The 15,310-nt window shown below is 43.3% G+C and overlaps 1 protein-coding gene and 1 non-coding gene across 5 annotated transcripts in view; both read left to right on the forward strand.

Annotated features, from left to right (window-relative positions):
- The first annotated feature begins 439 nt into the window (after nt 1–439).
- Nucleotides 440–15,310, forward strand: part of LOC146388727 (transportin-2-like) — a 16,038-nt gene continuing 1,167 nt past the window's right edge. The window contains exons 1-25 of one of the 4 annotated variants that reach the window (XM_084926213.1): nt 440–539; nt 2,043–2,142; nt 2,526–2,601; nt 3,629–3,778; nt 4,018–4,124; nt 4,638–4,771; nt 5,128–5,209; nt 5,302–5,424; nt 5,700–5,818; nt 5,927–5,987; nt 6,073–6,244; nt 6,535–6,687; nt 8,049–8,274; nt 8,462–8,633; nt 8,779–8,865; nt 9,013–9,120; nt 9,217–9,375; nt 9,467–9,554; nt 9,774–9,872; nt 10,624–10,719; nt 10,815–10,890; nt 11,116–11,215; nt 11,302–11,376; nt 12,374–12,523; nt 12,749–15,310. The exon at nt 12,749–15,310 is cut by the window's right edge and continues 1,167 nt beyond it. In XM_084926213.1, the coding sequence (XP_084782339.1) occupies nt 2,044–2,142; nt 2,526–2,601; nt 3,629–3,778; nt 4,018–4,124; nt 4,638–4,771; nt 5,128–5,209; nt 5,302–5,424; nt 5,700–5,818; nt 5,927–5,987; nt 6,073–6,244; nt 6,535–6,687; nt 8,049–8,274; nt 8,462–8,633; nt 8,779–8,865; nt 9,013–9,120; nt 9,217–9,375; nt 9,467–9,554; nt 9,774–9,872; nt 10,624–10,719; nt 10,815–10,890; nt 11,116–11,215; nt 11,302–11,376; nt 12,374–12,481 (2,670 nt within the window). In that variant the 5' untranslated portion in view covers nt 440–539; nt 2,043 and the 3' untranslated portion in view covers nt 12,482–12,523; nt 12,749–15,310. The other 3 variants (XM_084926209.1, XM_084926210.1, XM_084926212.1) reach the window with 3 other exon arrangements.
- Nucleotides 1,840–1,908, forward strand: LOC146388728 (small nucleolar RNA SNORD41). The gene has a single exon (XR_014800162.1). It is a non-coding gene; the product is annotated as a small nucleolar RNA SNORD41 (small nucleolar RNA).

Consider the following 15,310-nt stretch of genomic DNA (forward strand, 5'->3'; position numbering starts at 1 on the left):
CACAGAAAAGATCTGTGAATGTAGTGACGGAGGAAATGCAGAGGGGTGGTGTGACAGGGGAGCTTGGAACACAGTGAGATAGTGGCAGATGTTCTGCTGTGCTGACGCCTAAAGGAAAGAAAAACGAACTTCTGTGCAATTAACTACATTTATTTCTACATTTAACTCCTAATTAATGCACAATCCATCTTTTAGGTCGTCTTTAATTCCATTTTTAGTTAAAAAAAACTTGTATGCATACAACGTTTATTTAAAAAAATGCTTATTTTTTTGTTTGCGGTAGTATTTAATTATAGTATTATATATTGTTATTGTATTTTTATAATAATGTATTTTTTTTAATTTATGTTTAACCAAATATGGATAGTAAAACTAGTTGCCTTCCAGTCCACGACAAATCTCGCGTAGTCGGTCAAATGTGTGACGGAAGCCGCCAAGGGTCAATTTCAATCGGCGTGCTCATTTGAACAAGAGGAACCGCTACGAAGAAGAAGAGAAGAGCGGCCCAGTACTGATTATTCAACTTTCAAGTTAATATTGTACGTACACTCCTAATAGGGTTGCACTTTAACAACGAATTCTTAATACCTCGATCACTCCTACTCATCGGGTAAGGCGTTTTACAAAATCAAAGCAAGTTTCAGTTAAATAGCATTAGCCTGGCTAGCAGTATTAGCATTAGCAGAGTGAGTCGAACTCCGATGCCTGACGATTTAGCGGCTAGCGCCTGCTTACAAAGCGTGTTCACCTACTTATTACCCAATACTGATTGACATCCTTATGTTTAACCGCTATGTTTAAAACGACCGCAGACTGTTATTGTTCTGCAAAATAATTGCTCAGCTCGGCCCTTTCTTTGGATAGCTAACGGCGGAATTTTCTTGTTTTCATGCCGACCACATTGTGAGCCTCCAGCCGGGAACTGCCCTGTCGACCAGGCCCTAGCAAGAAGGGCAGGTTGGATATTAGTGGGGTCAGCTGTCCATAGCTCAAACAATCTACGAGCTAATCGATAATGGATCTTATAATTGGAGCAAACTAGCCAGTAAAGGTAAATGTTGTAAAGGTAAACCACATGATTATGAGCCTGGAGCCGGACATGGCGATCGTTGCTTCGTTGCTAACTCATTTCCTGACAACTTTTTTTTCCCCTCTTCACTCTGACCAGCCACAGCTGAGTGAGTGCGACCCACTACCTCCCAAAACGGGCTAACCGCGCGGCTCGGGCCCACGTGTTACGGCATTGCGTTGAAATTCGAGCGAAAAAAAAATATCGAAGCGCAACGCGGTTCCGCAACTCAGACCGGAGGACCGGGTGGGGTGGGGGTGGGGATGGGGGTAGGATTAACTTGGAGCAGTTAAGCCGGGTCACAGAGATTTTAGCTGGTCTTGTTGTCTGATGTCCTCGTTTTTGTGCCGCATGCTGCAATTAGGGTTTTAGGTGTTTGACGAGGGGTGACCAGTACCGGTGCCGCCGGGTCATTTCACCCTTTAACCCCTATGAAGGCGGCCAGAGAGCTCCCAACCGACACCTGCGCAGTTTTGTTTTAGAACTGATCTTTTCTCCTTCAGCTGTTTCGTGCATGTATGCATTAAGTAACTGCAGTAAACCCTCAGTGGGTTCCAATAACTTTGCATGTCATTAAGCAGAGGTATCTTGTTTAAAGTAGTGATTGATTGGATAAAAGCCCAGCAGAAGACCATCTGATGAAATGTACAACGTGATTGGCATCCTGTGGTAGTTTCAGGTCCATTGCATTACTCCTGTGTGAAGATTTGTTCTTCTATGTACAGGCATCCTTCTTTTTTGCCTATATCAACTATATACGTGCATGTCGACTGGAAATGATGCATTAAAAACATCTGACCTGTTGCTGATGGTGTTTGTATTCATACTGTCTGATCCAGAGACCTCACCTGCTTACGTGTTTCTTAATATTTTCCTTTGAATTTAAAGAGAAATGTGTGGACATGTGGATTAATTTGTGTGTGTGTGTGTGTGTGTGTGTGTGTGTGTGTGTGTGTGTGTGTGTGTGTCTCAGGATGGAGTGGCAGCCAGATGAGCAGGGACTTCAGCAGGTCCTACAGCTGCTCAAAGACTCCCAGTCACCTAACACAGTCACACAGAGAGCTGTCCAACAAGTATCCTACTTCAGTCTGTTCTGAGTGTGCATAATAAAACTGGTTAATGGTATTTAACTAAATTTTGATCCTTTATTGCTTTTAATGTAGTATAACAATGAAAGTGTTTTAGGATTTTGTAGGAGCTGCGAGAGCAGAGGCGAGGTAGCAACTGTGACATGACACCTCAGTCATCTTTAAGGACTAAGTGCATCTATACTGTCTACTTTTCTTCACTTACAGTATATTTTTGACCAAAAATACATGATGGAAGAAATGTCACATCACATCTGTGCGATTAACATAAATGAGTAATCTATAAGAAGCCCTTTCAGTCTGAGCTTTACTTGGCTCAGACTGAAAGGGTGATTTGAAAGTGAAATGATCCTTAACTGCCACTTCAGAAACTCGAACAACTCAACCAGTTCCCTGACTTTAACAACTATCTCATCTTTGTCCTTACACGACTCAAAACTGAAGGTGAGTAGTCTGGCACGTGCGTCTTCTGTCTCTCAGATCATTGATCCATTATGGTGAGAATTTAGTGCTTCCTGTTGCACGTAATAGCTGGATGCACCAAATGTTACTTATTGTGTTGGAGCCTCATTCCCAGCAGAGGCCTTGCATACATGTTTATACAGTGTGAGGGGGCAAAAAAATGAATTGTGCCACTTGTACTCTTCTCACAGACTGACATCAGTGACGCATCAATTGCTTAATCAACGTAGCACTTAAACATATACCAATAAATGTAACAGGACAAGTATATAGAACCGTGAACCGTGCTGTCACCGTTGCTTTGGATACAACATGTCTTAGTTTAGGGATATAGATTTGTTATATTTGGTAAAAATTTAGGAATTTGTTCATGCCTCTACCAGAGCAGCCCTGAACTCTTCAAAGTTCAAATGAATCCTTATCGATTTTACATCGGGCTTTGCAGCAGCTCTGCATTCATCCCTTTCCCTTTAGAGTAAGTCTGCTCTCTTTGAGCGGACTTTCTTCTGATTGGCTGTCCCTCACAATCAGAAGGTCTGAATAATAATAATAATAATAATAATAGGTGAGTGGTGCTTCTGTGTTCACGGAGTGTGTATAAATAATATTGTTCCTGGCATGAGCGAGTGCCAAGAGTAGGAAAAACCTCTGAGATCTGAGTGCTTAGAGCAGCCTGAAGCCTGTCTTTTGGCCCACAGGGAATACCTTTTAGATTGGCTGATCTAATGATTTGAAACTTGGAGCTAGTTTGAATATGAATATCCACCTTTGCAAGAGTTTATATATGAAATAAACTGAGAAAAACTGTTGCGTCCACTTTGACTAAGAGTGATTGCTCTGAATTCCACAATGAAGGGCACACAGATTTTAAAGTAAGATGAAGAGTTGGATTACACGTCCTCAGGATTGAGTAGTGGAAAACTTTGTGCACTTCGATGTAGTGATCAGACTCCAAATACACGCTGATGGCTTGGCATCTTGGTCTCTAACTGCCCTCCTTTCTTCTCAGATGAGCCGACTCGCTCTCTGAGTGGTCTGATACTGAAGAACAATGTCAAAGCCCACTACCAGAACTTCCCATCAGCCGTTGCTGACTTCATCAAGCAGGAATGCCTCAACAACATCGGCGATCCCTCGCCGCTCATCCGTGCCACCATTGGTGAGTTTATTGGTTGTGTTGGTTTTATAACTTTATATACCATCTATTTACACACAGAGTAACCAGTTTAATCCCTGTGTGTCCTTATGTTACTCTCTGGAAATGATGCATAAAATCCATCTGAGTGTCTGTGAAGGTGTTTGTATTCATACTGTCTGATCCAGAGCTTCTGCATAGGCCAAAGGTTGCGGTCTTTGTCAGTGGTGAACAACTGAGCTGAACTGCATTTTCTCCTGTAGGCATCCTGATCACAACTATTGCCTCCAAAGGAGAGCTGCAAACATGGCCTGAGCTGCTGCCTCAGCTCTGCAACTTGCTCAACTCAGAGGACTACAACACGTGCGAGGTCTGCACTTCCTGTTTGGCATTTGACTCATTTAGATAGTTGCTCTGGTTTAAGTATCTCACAATTGAATGAGGCGCGTATCCTTGAAGTAGACATAAGTTTGAATTCATCCCACACAGACAGCCACAACAAGGCTAACTGGAAAGTCATAGTTTGCAAATGATTCCTGAGAAGAACCAGATATAACTCTGCATGGACTTTGAAATGGAGCAGTAGATATCGTAATAGTAGTAGTAATAATAATAAAACAGATGAAAATCAGGCAGGATTAGTTGTAATATCTGTGTTGGAGCAGCTAATATCTCCAGTCGTTCCTTTTATGATGATGATTTCATAGTCGCACATGTGCTTGACATGAAAAAGATGCTCTCAGCTGATAGGCAGAGTCTTTGCAGTGCATTCAGAACTTGTTTGCTCCGGTCTTGTTGTCTGATGCGGTCTTCGTTCTCTCCTCTGTGTCCCTGTACGTTTGCGTTTGATTTGACAGCTTCTCTGTGTATGTCCGTGTCTCAGGGCTCATTTGGCGCACTGCAGAAGATCTGCGAGGATTCGTCGGAGCTGCTGGACAGCGACGCTCTGAACAGACCCCTCAACATAATGATACCCAAATTCCTTCAGTTCTTCAAGCATTGCAGCCCCAAGATTAGGTACAAGAAAGAGAAAATCTGGGTGTGATTTATGCTAACATTTGCCTGACTGTATATGGTTAGTTAAGAGTCGTGTTGATTGGTTTCAGTGGCAAGTTTTCTTCCTAATTACAATATTTATACTACGGTAGGAACCATTGTGAGCATGTAAGCGAGTTTTAATGTGCTTGTCTGATCAGATCTTTTCATAACTCCTTTATTTATTAGCAGATTTATTGTTTTACGTTATGTAGACCTATAGCCTTTGGGTGTTTTCTGTTTAAATGAAAGGCACATGTAAGTTATCTGAGGCATTTTCATTTGAACCAGTTTCTTCATCACTACAATGTCTGATCATTGCTTTTGTTGCTCTGCAGATCCCATGCCATAGCCTGCGTGAACCAGTTCATCATCGGCCGAGCCCAAGCCCTGATGGACAACATTGACACTTTCATAGAGGTGGGCTTGTGTGTGCTTCGGTATCAGGCTGCTGTGTTAGTTTTGTGCCTACTTCACACTCCTTTCTTTTTGCTCCTCTTCTCCTTTGTTAGAGCCTGTTTGCGCTGGCAGCAGATGAGGACTCTGAGGTCAGGAAGAATGTGTGCCGAGCCCTGGTCATGCTACTGGAGGTCCGCATCGACCGCCTCATCCCCCACATGCACAGCATCATCCAGGTGAGTGTTAGGACAACCAGATAACCAGCTGTGGAGCACACAGTGGAAGTAAAAGGACACGTACACCACATTTTCGTGTAAATACGTGGAACTTGAAGCCCATCTGGATGTGATGAGAAACCCAGCTCATTGAAGCACGATGATACCTCAAGTTCCTAATGTTTCTGATCCAGATTTCTCTCAAGTTTCTTCTTAGGCTGGTTTTTGTTTTGTTTTTTTCCTCCCTTCCCACTCACCTGATCACACATTCCCATTCTCAAACATCTGCTTTTCAGTACATGCTGCAGCGAACCCAGGACCCTGACGAGAACGTGGCTCTGGAGGCCTGCGAGTTTTGGCTGACTCTAGCAGAGCAACCCATCTGTAAAGAGGTGCTCTCCGGACACCTAGTGCAGTGAGTAGCTTGTTAAATATTGTTAGTATGTGTCTATTATTAGTGTGAATTTCCATCTGTGTTTTTTTGATCAAGGATATCCTCTTTTGTCTCACTTGTTTAATATAGACTGATCCCTATCTTAGTAAATGGGATGAAGTATTCTGAGATAGACATCATACTACTGAAGGTGAGTGCCATCGTAGGTATTTGAATGCTTGGGATACCCAGCGGTACTTCTTTGCCATCAATCTGCTTTTTGACCATTCCCCCAGGGTGACGTGGAGGAGGACGAGGCGGTACCAGACAGCGAGCAGGACATCAAACCCCGCTTCCACAAGTCGCGCACGGTCACTTTGCAGCATGAAGGAGGCGAGGGGGAGGAGGGGGAGGACATCGAGGAAGATGACGACGACGATGACGACACGCTGTCTGACTGGAATCTGCGTAAGTGGTGGAGAAACACATTATTTGCCAGAATGTGAGTGTAGTGACTTGACCGGTTGTACTTTGGTTTCCATGTATGTTGTATATCAGGTATTAATATGCCAACTGGCCCCTTCCCAAATGTAGCACAGATCTATTACCTTTTAAGCTGTGAGTGGACATGTGGATGTCATTCAGGAAGTACATGCAGTGAGTTTTTAGAAAACTTAAACCTGCTGTAGTTTCAGGTGATATAAAAGAAACGGCAGGTTAGGTGTCGGGTTCTAACCAAACTTTTCTTTCTCACGTAGGGAAATGTTCTGCAGCAGCACTGGACGTGCTGGCCAACGTGTTCCGCGACGAGTTGCTACCCCACCTCCTGCCACTCCTGAAAGGCCTGCTCTTTCACCTTGACTGGGTGATCAAGGAGTCTGGCATCCTGGTGTTGGGGGCCATAGCTGAGGGTAAGATGAAAGGACACGCATTTTTCATGCAATCTACAGATTTTCTGGTTAGTGGTCAGAGCTGCAAAAACCCGAGCTACACCTTCCTGAAATGTTCCCAGTTATGCATAGACAGTTATCTGTCCCTAGTTTAGATCTAGTAATGAGGTTTAACCTTATTATATGCAGTGTGCAAAACGCCTGTCTGCATGAACATGCAGACATTCACTTGGTGTTCTGAAGGACACATTATAGATTTCTAATGTCATGCCTCATTAGCACAGGGTTGGTATCACCAGGACACCTGATTTGATTAAGAAATGACCCCCACAGTGCCGTCTATGCTTTATTCAAAGTTACTGGCATTATCTGTGGATGTGGTGAATCCTGGTTGGAAAAGTAATTTGTGTCAAGCTGTTCTTTCTGAAATTGCTAAAGCAGTCTTCATATTTCTCAATTGGGAAAATAGGCAGAAACATAGAGAGGGGACTTCTCAAATCTTTTGGATGCAGAACTGGGATTTGCTACTTTCCCATTTCAACTGATACCTAGAATTCCCTCAACAGTGCCTAATTAGGTCGCCAACCTTATGCAGAACCACATCTGTCAAAAGTAATCTGTATAAAGTGATGTCTGTGTTGGAATGTCTGAGTTATAATAACCAATCACGTTTTGTCAGGCTTTGCATGCAGGTAAATGGTCTGTTTCATGAGCAAAAGAGGGAATGCAAATGCAATCTTACAAACAGTTCAGCCTAATTTTTTTTTTTTAAATTTGCATGAATAAACAGTGATTTGCAGATGGATTAATGACTGCCCAGATTGGCAAGAGAGTCAGAATGAACCTGTCACAGAAAGAAGAGGTGTTGTTCAGTTTCACAGAGTTTTTGTAGGAATGAGCTCCTGAAGCGTTCTTTATTGCAGCAAGGTTGAATAAGTATGAGTTAGGCTCTGCTCCTCAGTAGTGTGGAGTGCAGTGGGCGCGATGGATTAAGCAAGCATCAGTTAAGCTTGCGATTGAGGTTTCTGTTTACAACAAGTGACGTAGTAGATTTGTACTAAAACAGAACTGAGTTGCTTCTGTTCCATGTATGCAGTGAGATCTGAAGTCTGAGTGTTGGTTAAGAGGCATAAAGCAGAGAAACCTACATTTGTATCGTCTCCTCTGAAGCAAATCAGCTGTGCAGTCTTCTTGTGATATAACGCCTAAATTGATGCACATCGCAAGTACACATTGGTGTGAGACAGAATTTCAGATTTCACAGGGAAGAGCTGCATTATGCCACATACTGCCGGTGAATGATTATTAGGATCAGTAGATTTGCTCTGCTGACTGCAGAAGGTCTGGTGTCGTTCTCACTCGTGCTTTCACTCTGTGCTTAGGCTGCATGCAGGGCATGGTGCCCTACCTGCCGGAGCTCATCCCTCACCTCATCCAGTGTCTGTGTGACAAAAAGGCCCTGGTCCGCTCCATTGCCTGCTGGACCTTGAGTCGCTATGCACACTGGGTGGTTTCCCAGCCCCCTGACTCATATCTCAAACCGCTCATGACGGAGCTTCTGAAACGCATCCTGGACAGCAACAAGAAGGTGCAGGAGGCCGCCTGCAGGTGAGCCACGCTGCAATCTTTGTTCCCTTCTAACGTGGACGTGATGAAAATCCCAGCTCATTGACTTACAATGATACACTTTGTTCCCATATTGTACTCTGATCCACATCCTGCTTGTGGTATTCCTGGACCACAAGACTGTGTGTGTAGATTCAGCATTGACCTTCATCATCTTGTTTTTTCTCAGTGCATTTGCAACCTTGGAGGAAGAGGCATGCACAGAGCTGGTGCCATATCTGAGTTACATTCTGGACACTCTGGTCTTTGCTTTCGGGAAGTACCAGCACAAGAATCTGCTCATCCTGTATGATGCCATAGGAACTCTGGCAGATTCAGTGGGTCACCATCTCAATCAGCCTGTGAGTTTGAGATTTGGATCTTGTATATTTGTCTTGAATTTACTCAAGTCGATCGGGTTGCTTAGCTTTGGGAGGAGACTAATAACAGGGAATCATTGATTTGTTGCAGAAATCCTGAGCTGTTACCACTGTGTTGCTTTTTCAGGAGTACATTCAGAAGCTGATGCCCCCTCTTATTGCAAAGTGGAACGAGCTGAAGGACGAAGACAAGGATCTCTTCCCTCTGCTGGAGGTGAGTAAATTTAGCACTGCTTAGAATCAGGGTTTTCCTGTTTTCTGTTTGACATGTCCAAGTATGTCGAAGAAAAAAATGCTTTACGTCATTTAGAGGAAGGAGAAGAAAACCCAAACAAAACTGTGCTGTCCGAATGTCTTTCAGTGTCTGTCGTCAGTAGCCACCGCCCTGCAAAGTGGGTTTCTGCCCTACTGCGAGCCCGTCTATCAGCGCTGTGTCACATTAGTCCAGAAGACACTTGCTCAGGCTATGGTGAGAGAGCAAGCATGAATAGAATAAATGTGGTGGAGTCTGTTTAAATCTTAAACTGGTGCTTAAAAATTCACATTTGTGTTTCTGTCTACATAGATGTACAACCAGCATCCAGACCAGTATGAAGCTCCTGACAAGGATTTCATGATTGTGGCCTTGGATCTGCTGAGCGGCCTGGCTGAAGGTCTGGGAGGACACGTGGAACAGCTTGTGGCTCGCTCTAACATCATGACGCTGCTTTTCCAGTGCATGCAGGTGTGATGGAAGTTCTCTTTATTTTTCTGCATGCAAAAACTAGTTTTTCTGTGATCCCTGTGTAACACCAAGTTATGTGGTTCTGCTGCAGGATACCATGCCCGAGGTGAGGCAGAGCTCCTTTGCTCTCCTGGGCGATCTAACAAAGGCATGCTTCCTCCACGTGAAGCCCTGTATTGGTGAGCGTGCGTTATCAGAGCAACTTTGTCACATTTTGACTGATTTACTAGCTGCCCTCTCATTTTATTACCAGGGAACACCCAGATTTAGTGATTGTTGTAGCCACTCATGAGCTCATGTCTTTAATGATGAGCTGTAAAAGATAGGAGGCTGAAATGAATATCCAGCTGTGTGTTTGTGAATCATTGTTGTAACTGGTGTCCATTTCTCTTCTCCAGCTGAGTTCATGCCCATCCTTGGGCTCAACCTGAACCCAGAGTTTATCTCCGTGTGTAACAACGCCACCTGGGCCATAGGGGAGATCTCCATGCAAATGGGTAAGTAACAGATCTTATTGTGGATGGTTTTCCTGTCGTCTCCCCACCCCCCAGTATCTGGATATGATGAAACACCCAGCTCATTGACACAAAGTGATACATTTTGTTCCCATAATGTTTTCTGATCCAGATCATTCACAGTACATGTTGCATGCAGGCCTGTGCAGTCTGAGCTCGTATTTTCCTGCAGATATGAAGGAAAATACGAGCGTGTACGTTCAGGAATTGTAAACTCTGCCTCAATGTGGGCGACATATTTTGGCTGAGACAAACTTGAATCAAAGACGTGTTCAGAACCTGATTCTTAAAATGGATTTTTACTATTCACAAAACTTATTTAATAGTTTAGTAAGAAACTAGTTTTTCTATTGAATTTAAGTAAGAGATGACACCAAGGCTTGTTTAGGTTTTAAGGGCTTGGTAACTGCAAATGGTTTTATTGCTGTGGCTGATAAGTGTTCAGACACTCCCTTTTTTTTCTTCTTTTTTTTTTTTTAAAGGACCTGAAAGCTCTTCTCAGTAACTTATGACCAATGAAGCCCTGAAGAAAGTTAAATCAGTGTTGGGTATTTTTGATATTTCGGCTTTAGGTTTTTCACATGTTCCTTTTTATTCGATTGAAGCAGGTCCGATTCTGTCTCATGCCTGATTGGCAATGAATTCCTAGCTTTAACACACTTAGAGACGTTACCATGTTGTATCCACACTGCAGGATGCTCACTGCCTCCTTCTCTTCTTTGTGGCTCTCCAGGTGCAGAAATGCAGCCGTATGTGGGTATGGTGCTGCCACACCTGGTGGAGATCATCAATAGACCCAACACTCCCAAGACTCTGTTGGAAAACACAGGTAAACAATCAGCTACAGAATGATGATAAGTGTGTCTCTTAAATTTGATTCTGATATTGAAGACTTAGCGGCTTCTTTCGTGTCTCTCTATGCAGCCATTACGATCGGCAGGCTGGGTTTCGTGTGTCCTCAGGAAGTGGCGCCACAGCTGCAGCATTTCATTAGGCCATGGTGAGTCCCAGTATGGATATTACCATGTATGATTGATTTTTTTTCACGTTCTACTTTCACAGCATGAGTAAAAACTCTTTAACTCGTTAGTTTAAAAAGTTGAAAAACTAAAAATAGTTGAAAACAGTTGAAAAATTGCTCAAAGTGGAGCTGCTGTAAAACAAACAAACAAAAAAAACCCAAGTTGAACTCATTCTTCTGTCGCCACATTGCTCCTGTTCACAGGTGCACGTCGTTGAGGAATATAAGAGATAATGAGGAGAAGGACTCGGCTTTCCGGGGAATCTGTGTGATGATCGGCGTGAACCCTGCAGGAGTGGTGCAGGTAAGGTGATATAGCTTTAAAGGGGTTAGAGAAGTAGGGGAGGTCTACTTTGGCAAGTGCTGAGTTAACAAGTCTTCTGTGTTCAGGACTTTATTTTCTTCTGTGATGCTGTGGCCTCATGGGTGAACCCGAAGGACGACCTGAGGGACATGTTTTATAAGGTAAATACTTCATCAGAAATCATATTTCTGTGACAGTCTGCAGGATGGACCAGCGTTTGTGATTAAAACGTTCCCTCTTGTGTAGTTTTGGGTCAACGACCTATGATGATCATTAATCAGACATCGGAAATCTGACGGCATGGTGCAGATGGCTTTGAAGTCTGAGAAGTGTGGTACATCACTAAGTCAAGCTGATCAGTCAATAATGAGTACTATAATATAATAATAATCAATACTAATCAATTCTGGGTGCATTTAATACCCATGGTAGGCTTAGAAACCCCTCGTGCTAAAGCTTAAAACATTAGGCCTCTAATTTGAGCAATCCAGATCGTGGAGGGGTCTTTAAATTAGTTTTAGGTGCTCGACCCAAGGTGCAGCTGCAGTTGCAAGGTCATAGCTAGATGTACAAAAACTGTATATTGAAAATGGATGATGTCACTTTAAGGTTACACATTAATTTGTGGGTTGCCATTATGAAACTTTGCCTTCAATTTTGATTGTCGTCGTGTGGTTGTTATGCTGTCCATGACTTTATTTGGACGGTAAGGAGGAGCTAAAGAGCTAGTGCTAACTAGCTGGTTTATTTGTGATATAAATGTCAAAGCTATTTTGGCTTAAAAAACTGAACAGCTATCTCTTTAGTGTCTTTACAGTCAGAACAAGTGTGTTGTGTATTGAATAACACATGAAGCCAGCAACTGAGACCATAAACTGATGTTGCAGTGAACAGACACCCCTCCATATATTATGGTGACTTTTAACATTTTCCAGTCTGTTTGAATATGTCAGCAACACGTTATGATTTATCAAGTTATCTCGCTTCAGTTGCTGCAAACTGAGATTGTCAAGCACAGCAACCCAGTGAGAAAATCTACCATTAATGTTGCCATAAGACAGTCTGCTATCAGCCTGCGAAAGACTTCGCCCACAAACTCTGACCTTCAGATTTGAACGCCTGCTGGAGAATTTATCAAGTCTCATTTGTTTTTCCAAGATCCTGCATGGCTTCAAGGACCAGGTCGGAGAGGAGAACTGGCAGCAGTTCTCTGAGCAGTTCCCTCCTCTGTTGAAGGAGCGTCTGTCAGCCTGCTACGGCGTCTAACCCGGCCACCCCTTTGGTCCACGCAGGACACTGACCTGTTAGGTATGTTCACCAAATGATGTCACCCAAATGAAATACCCCTCAGCCCTCTTCTGGAAGTGATGAAACACCCAGCTCATTGATAAACAATGATACATTTTGTTCCCAAATCATTTTTTCTGATCCAGAATCGCACTTTAACCGCTTCATTATCAGCTCTGCATGCATCTGTTCACATGATGTGGTTTAAAAGTCTCTCCTCTGTTCTTGTGTTTGCTTGTCCCCCAGGTTAATGAAGGGGAGGGTAACAGGGGAACTCATTGCACTGCCCAGAACGTGGGGAGAAACTAGAGCTGGAGGGACGTGACTGGCCTTGACCCTCCACTCTGCGGATAGCCTCCATTTCCCCTCCCCCGTTGCCCTGTTTGTCTCTCTGAGGGAGGGTGGGAGGAGGGTGGTGGGTGTGGGGAGGGTAAACTGGGGATATACACATACCTCTCGGATAAAACGCCTCACTAAATCCAAAATGCTCAAAAGTGACTTTTCGCCAACAGCACCGCAGGGATTCTAGGTAGGTGAGGGCAAAACGGAGGCCAAGTTCGACCTCCCCCCTCCTCGATATTTTTTTTTCCTCTTTTTTTTTTTTTTTTTTTTTTTTTTAATTAGTCTGACATAGATGACGGCTGGGAGGGGAGGGGGGGTGGCAGATAGGTACACTTTTAAAAACAAAACAAAAAGGAATTATCTGAAACAGCATAGGGTGCCACAGTCACAAATACCCCACACAGGTGTTTAAACAGGCTCGTGCCAGAGGCTAAATAATAAAAACAGGCGCTTTTACTATGTAACAATGTGCACACAGTTTGTTTTGCACCTTTCAAAAATCATCAAAGCATTTCGTGTGCATACACATGGGTCTTTTTCTTCTTTTGTTCTCTCCCTCCGTTTCACGTTTACGCTTCCTTCCTCTTCCCTTGGTTGCTGAAAATCTTCAGGCTTGTAGCTATTTTCCTTCCCTTGTCGGAGGCAAAGAGATGCAGTACATCTGTCCTCTTAAGGTTTTACCACCGCAGTACCAAAATATTGCATGGCATACGATCACCTCTTAAGTGATGCACGTTAGAGTAAATGGGTTTTGTTTTTGTATCGTTTTGTTTTTTTCCTTCTCCATTTATCGCGCTAGTCGTCGTCCGAACGGGGAGGCTTGCCATAACTTAAAGCCGTCACGTGCGTGGTTCTTTTGTCCTCCCTTTTCATGCATATTGTCTAATCAGTGTCCATGTAGTTAAAACGGAGGCAGCGTGCACATGTGCGAAGAGCAGATTATAGGCAGGTTTAATCAACTCGTGCGCATTTTTGTTTGGGGAAAAAACCAACACTGCAACAGGAGTTTAAATACTGTAGGCAAGCTGAGAATCATATTTGCTGCTTTCTTTTTTCTTTTCTTTTTTTTTTTTAAAATAGAGTATTTGCGAAACAGAGCTATAAGACATCACCAAGAATGAATTGGTTCTTACTGGTATAAATGCACTTTTTTTTCTCTCTCTCTTTTGTAATAAATTTAGAATTTCTAATGTAAGGCATACAGTAATATACTGAACTTGAAACCTAGCGTTTTGTCTTGATAAGTGATTTTTAGGACTGTTAACGGCTTGCCGAGGTAAGCATAATGATAATGTTAAGCAATGATACGATGACTTGGTAAGACTTGAGGCCTCTTAACATAGTTTTATAATGTAGCTCCTTATAAAATGGACTGATTAGGATGTAAGTGGAGGGAGACGTCTTAATTGTAGTGTTTTTTTTGCAGTCGTCAATCCATACCTGTGTCTGAGGATGTCGCTCCCCCCTCGCCCCCTGTAGTTTTCATTACAGCTTCCTGTTAAGTGATGGCTGTTGGAGCCATCGAGGCTTCACCTTGTCATGAATGTTGCATGCTTTTTGACAGGTCTTGCTCCTTTCGTTTTTCTTGTTCTTCTAGTAGCTGGTCCCTTTTTAGGGACCCACCTTTATAAGTGCTTGTCAATGGCAATGCAACTCGCTGCTGGACTGATAAGGTACTTCTCCAGCTTATGATCAAACTAGTGATTGTCGTTGCCATATATTCACCCGTTGATACTGTGTAGGATATGCCTGGGATAAACAGACTGAGCCCTGATAGTACGTTCCCTCATCTTGGTTATCTTACTCTGCTTTATCTTCTCATCACTGTCCATGGTGTGGACGGTTGTAATGGGGCTGTTTGCCTGGTGTTTCCAGAAGTACTTTTTAGACATAATTTCACACCAGCCCTACTCAAAAAGTTATGTTTGGGAGTAAAGTTAGGCCACTTGCCTGGTGGTTAATAGCTGGACAGGGTGCACAAAAGCTTCAGAGATGATGATTAAGATCCTACCCGCGCAGGGCAAGAGACCGGTCAGGGGTCTCCCCGGCAACCTCCGGTCGCTAGGGGAAAAATGTCTGTTTCACGAGTGGTTTCTGGTGTATGCCAGGTGGAAATTTGTCACAAAGGGGGTTTATACAGCCTTCTAGTGATAACCTCGAAATTGCTTTGATTACTTCCAGGTGGCTTCTGTGTCCATAGTTTCTATTGAAGACTGCTCACTGCTGGTGAAACTGCCAAGTTCACCACTAACCAGAAACTGAGACTGTTCCCTTTAAAGTAAAAGTAAAAAAGGACAGAAGGGAAAAAAATAAATAAATCGTTGCCTCAGTAAGGCCCGGTTTTTACTTTGACAGCAAATGTTTTTAGTTTCTGGTTTGAAGGTTTTTCACATTTAGCCACCGGAGGTCGCCAATCAGTCTGAGGCCTGATGGACATCTCTAACACATGCTCCTGCCTGATCAAAG

Source organism: Perissodus microlepis, chromosome 4 (genome assembly GCF_051167445.1).
Source record: "Perissodus microlepis isolate ML-2025 ecotype Zambia chromosome 4, ASM5116744v1, whole genome shotgun sequence".
NCBI lineage: Eukaryota > Metazoa > Chordata > Actinopteri > Cichliformes > Cichlidae > Perissodus > Perissodus microlepis.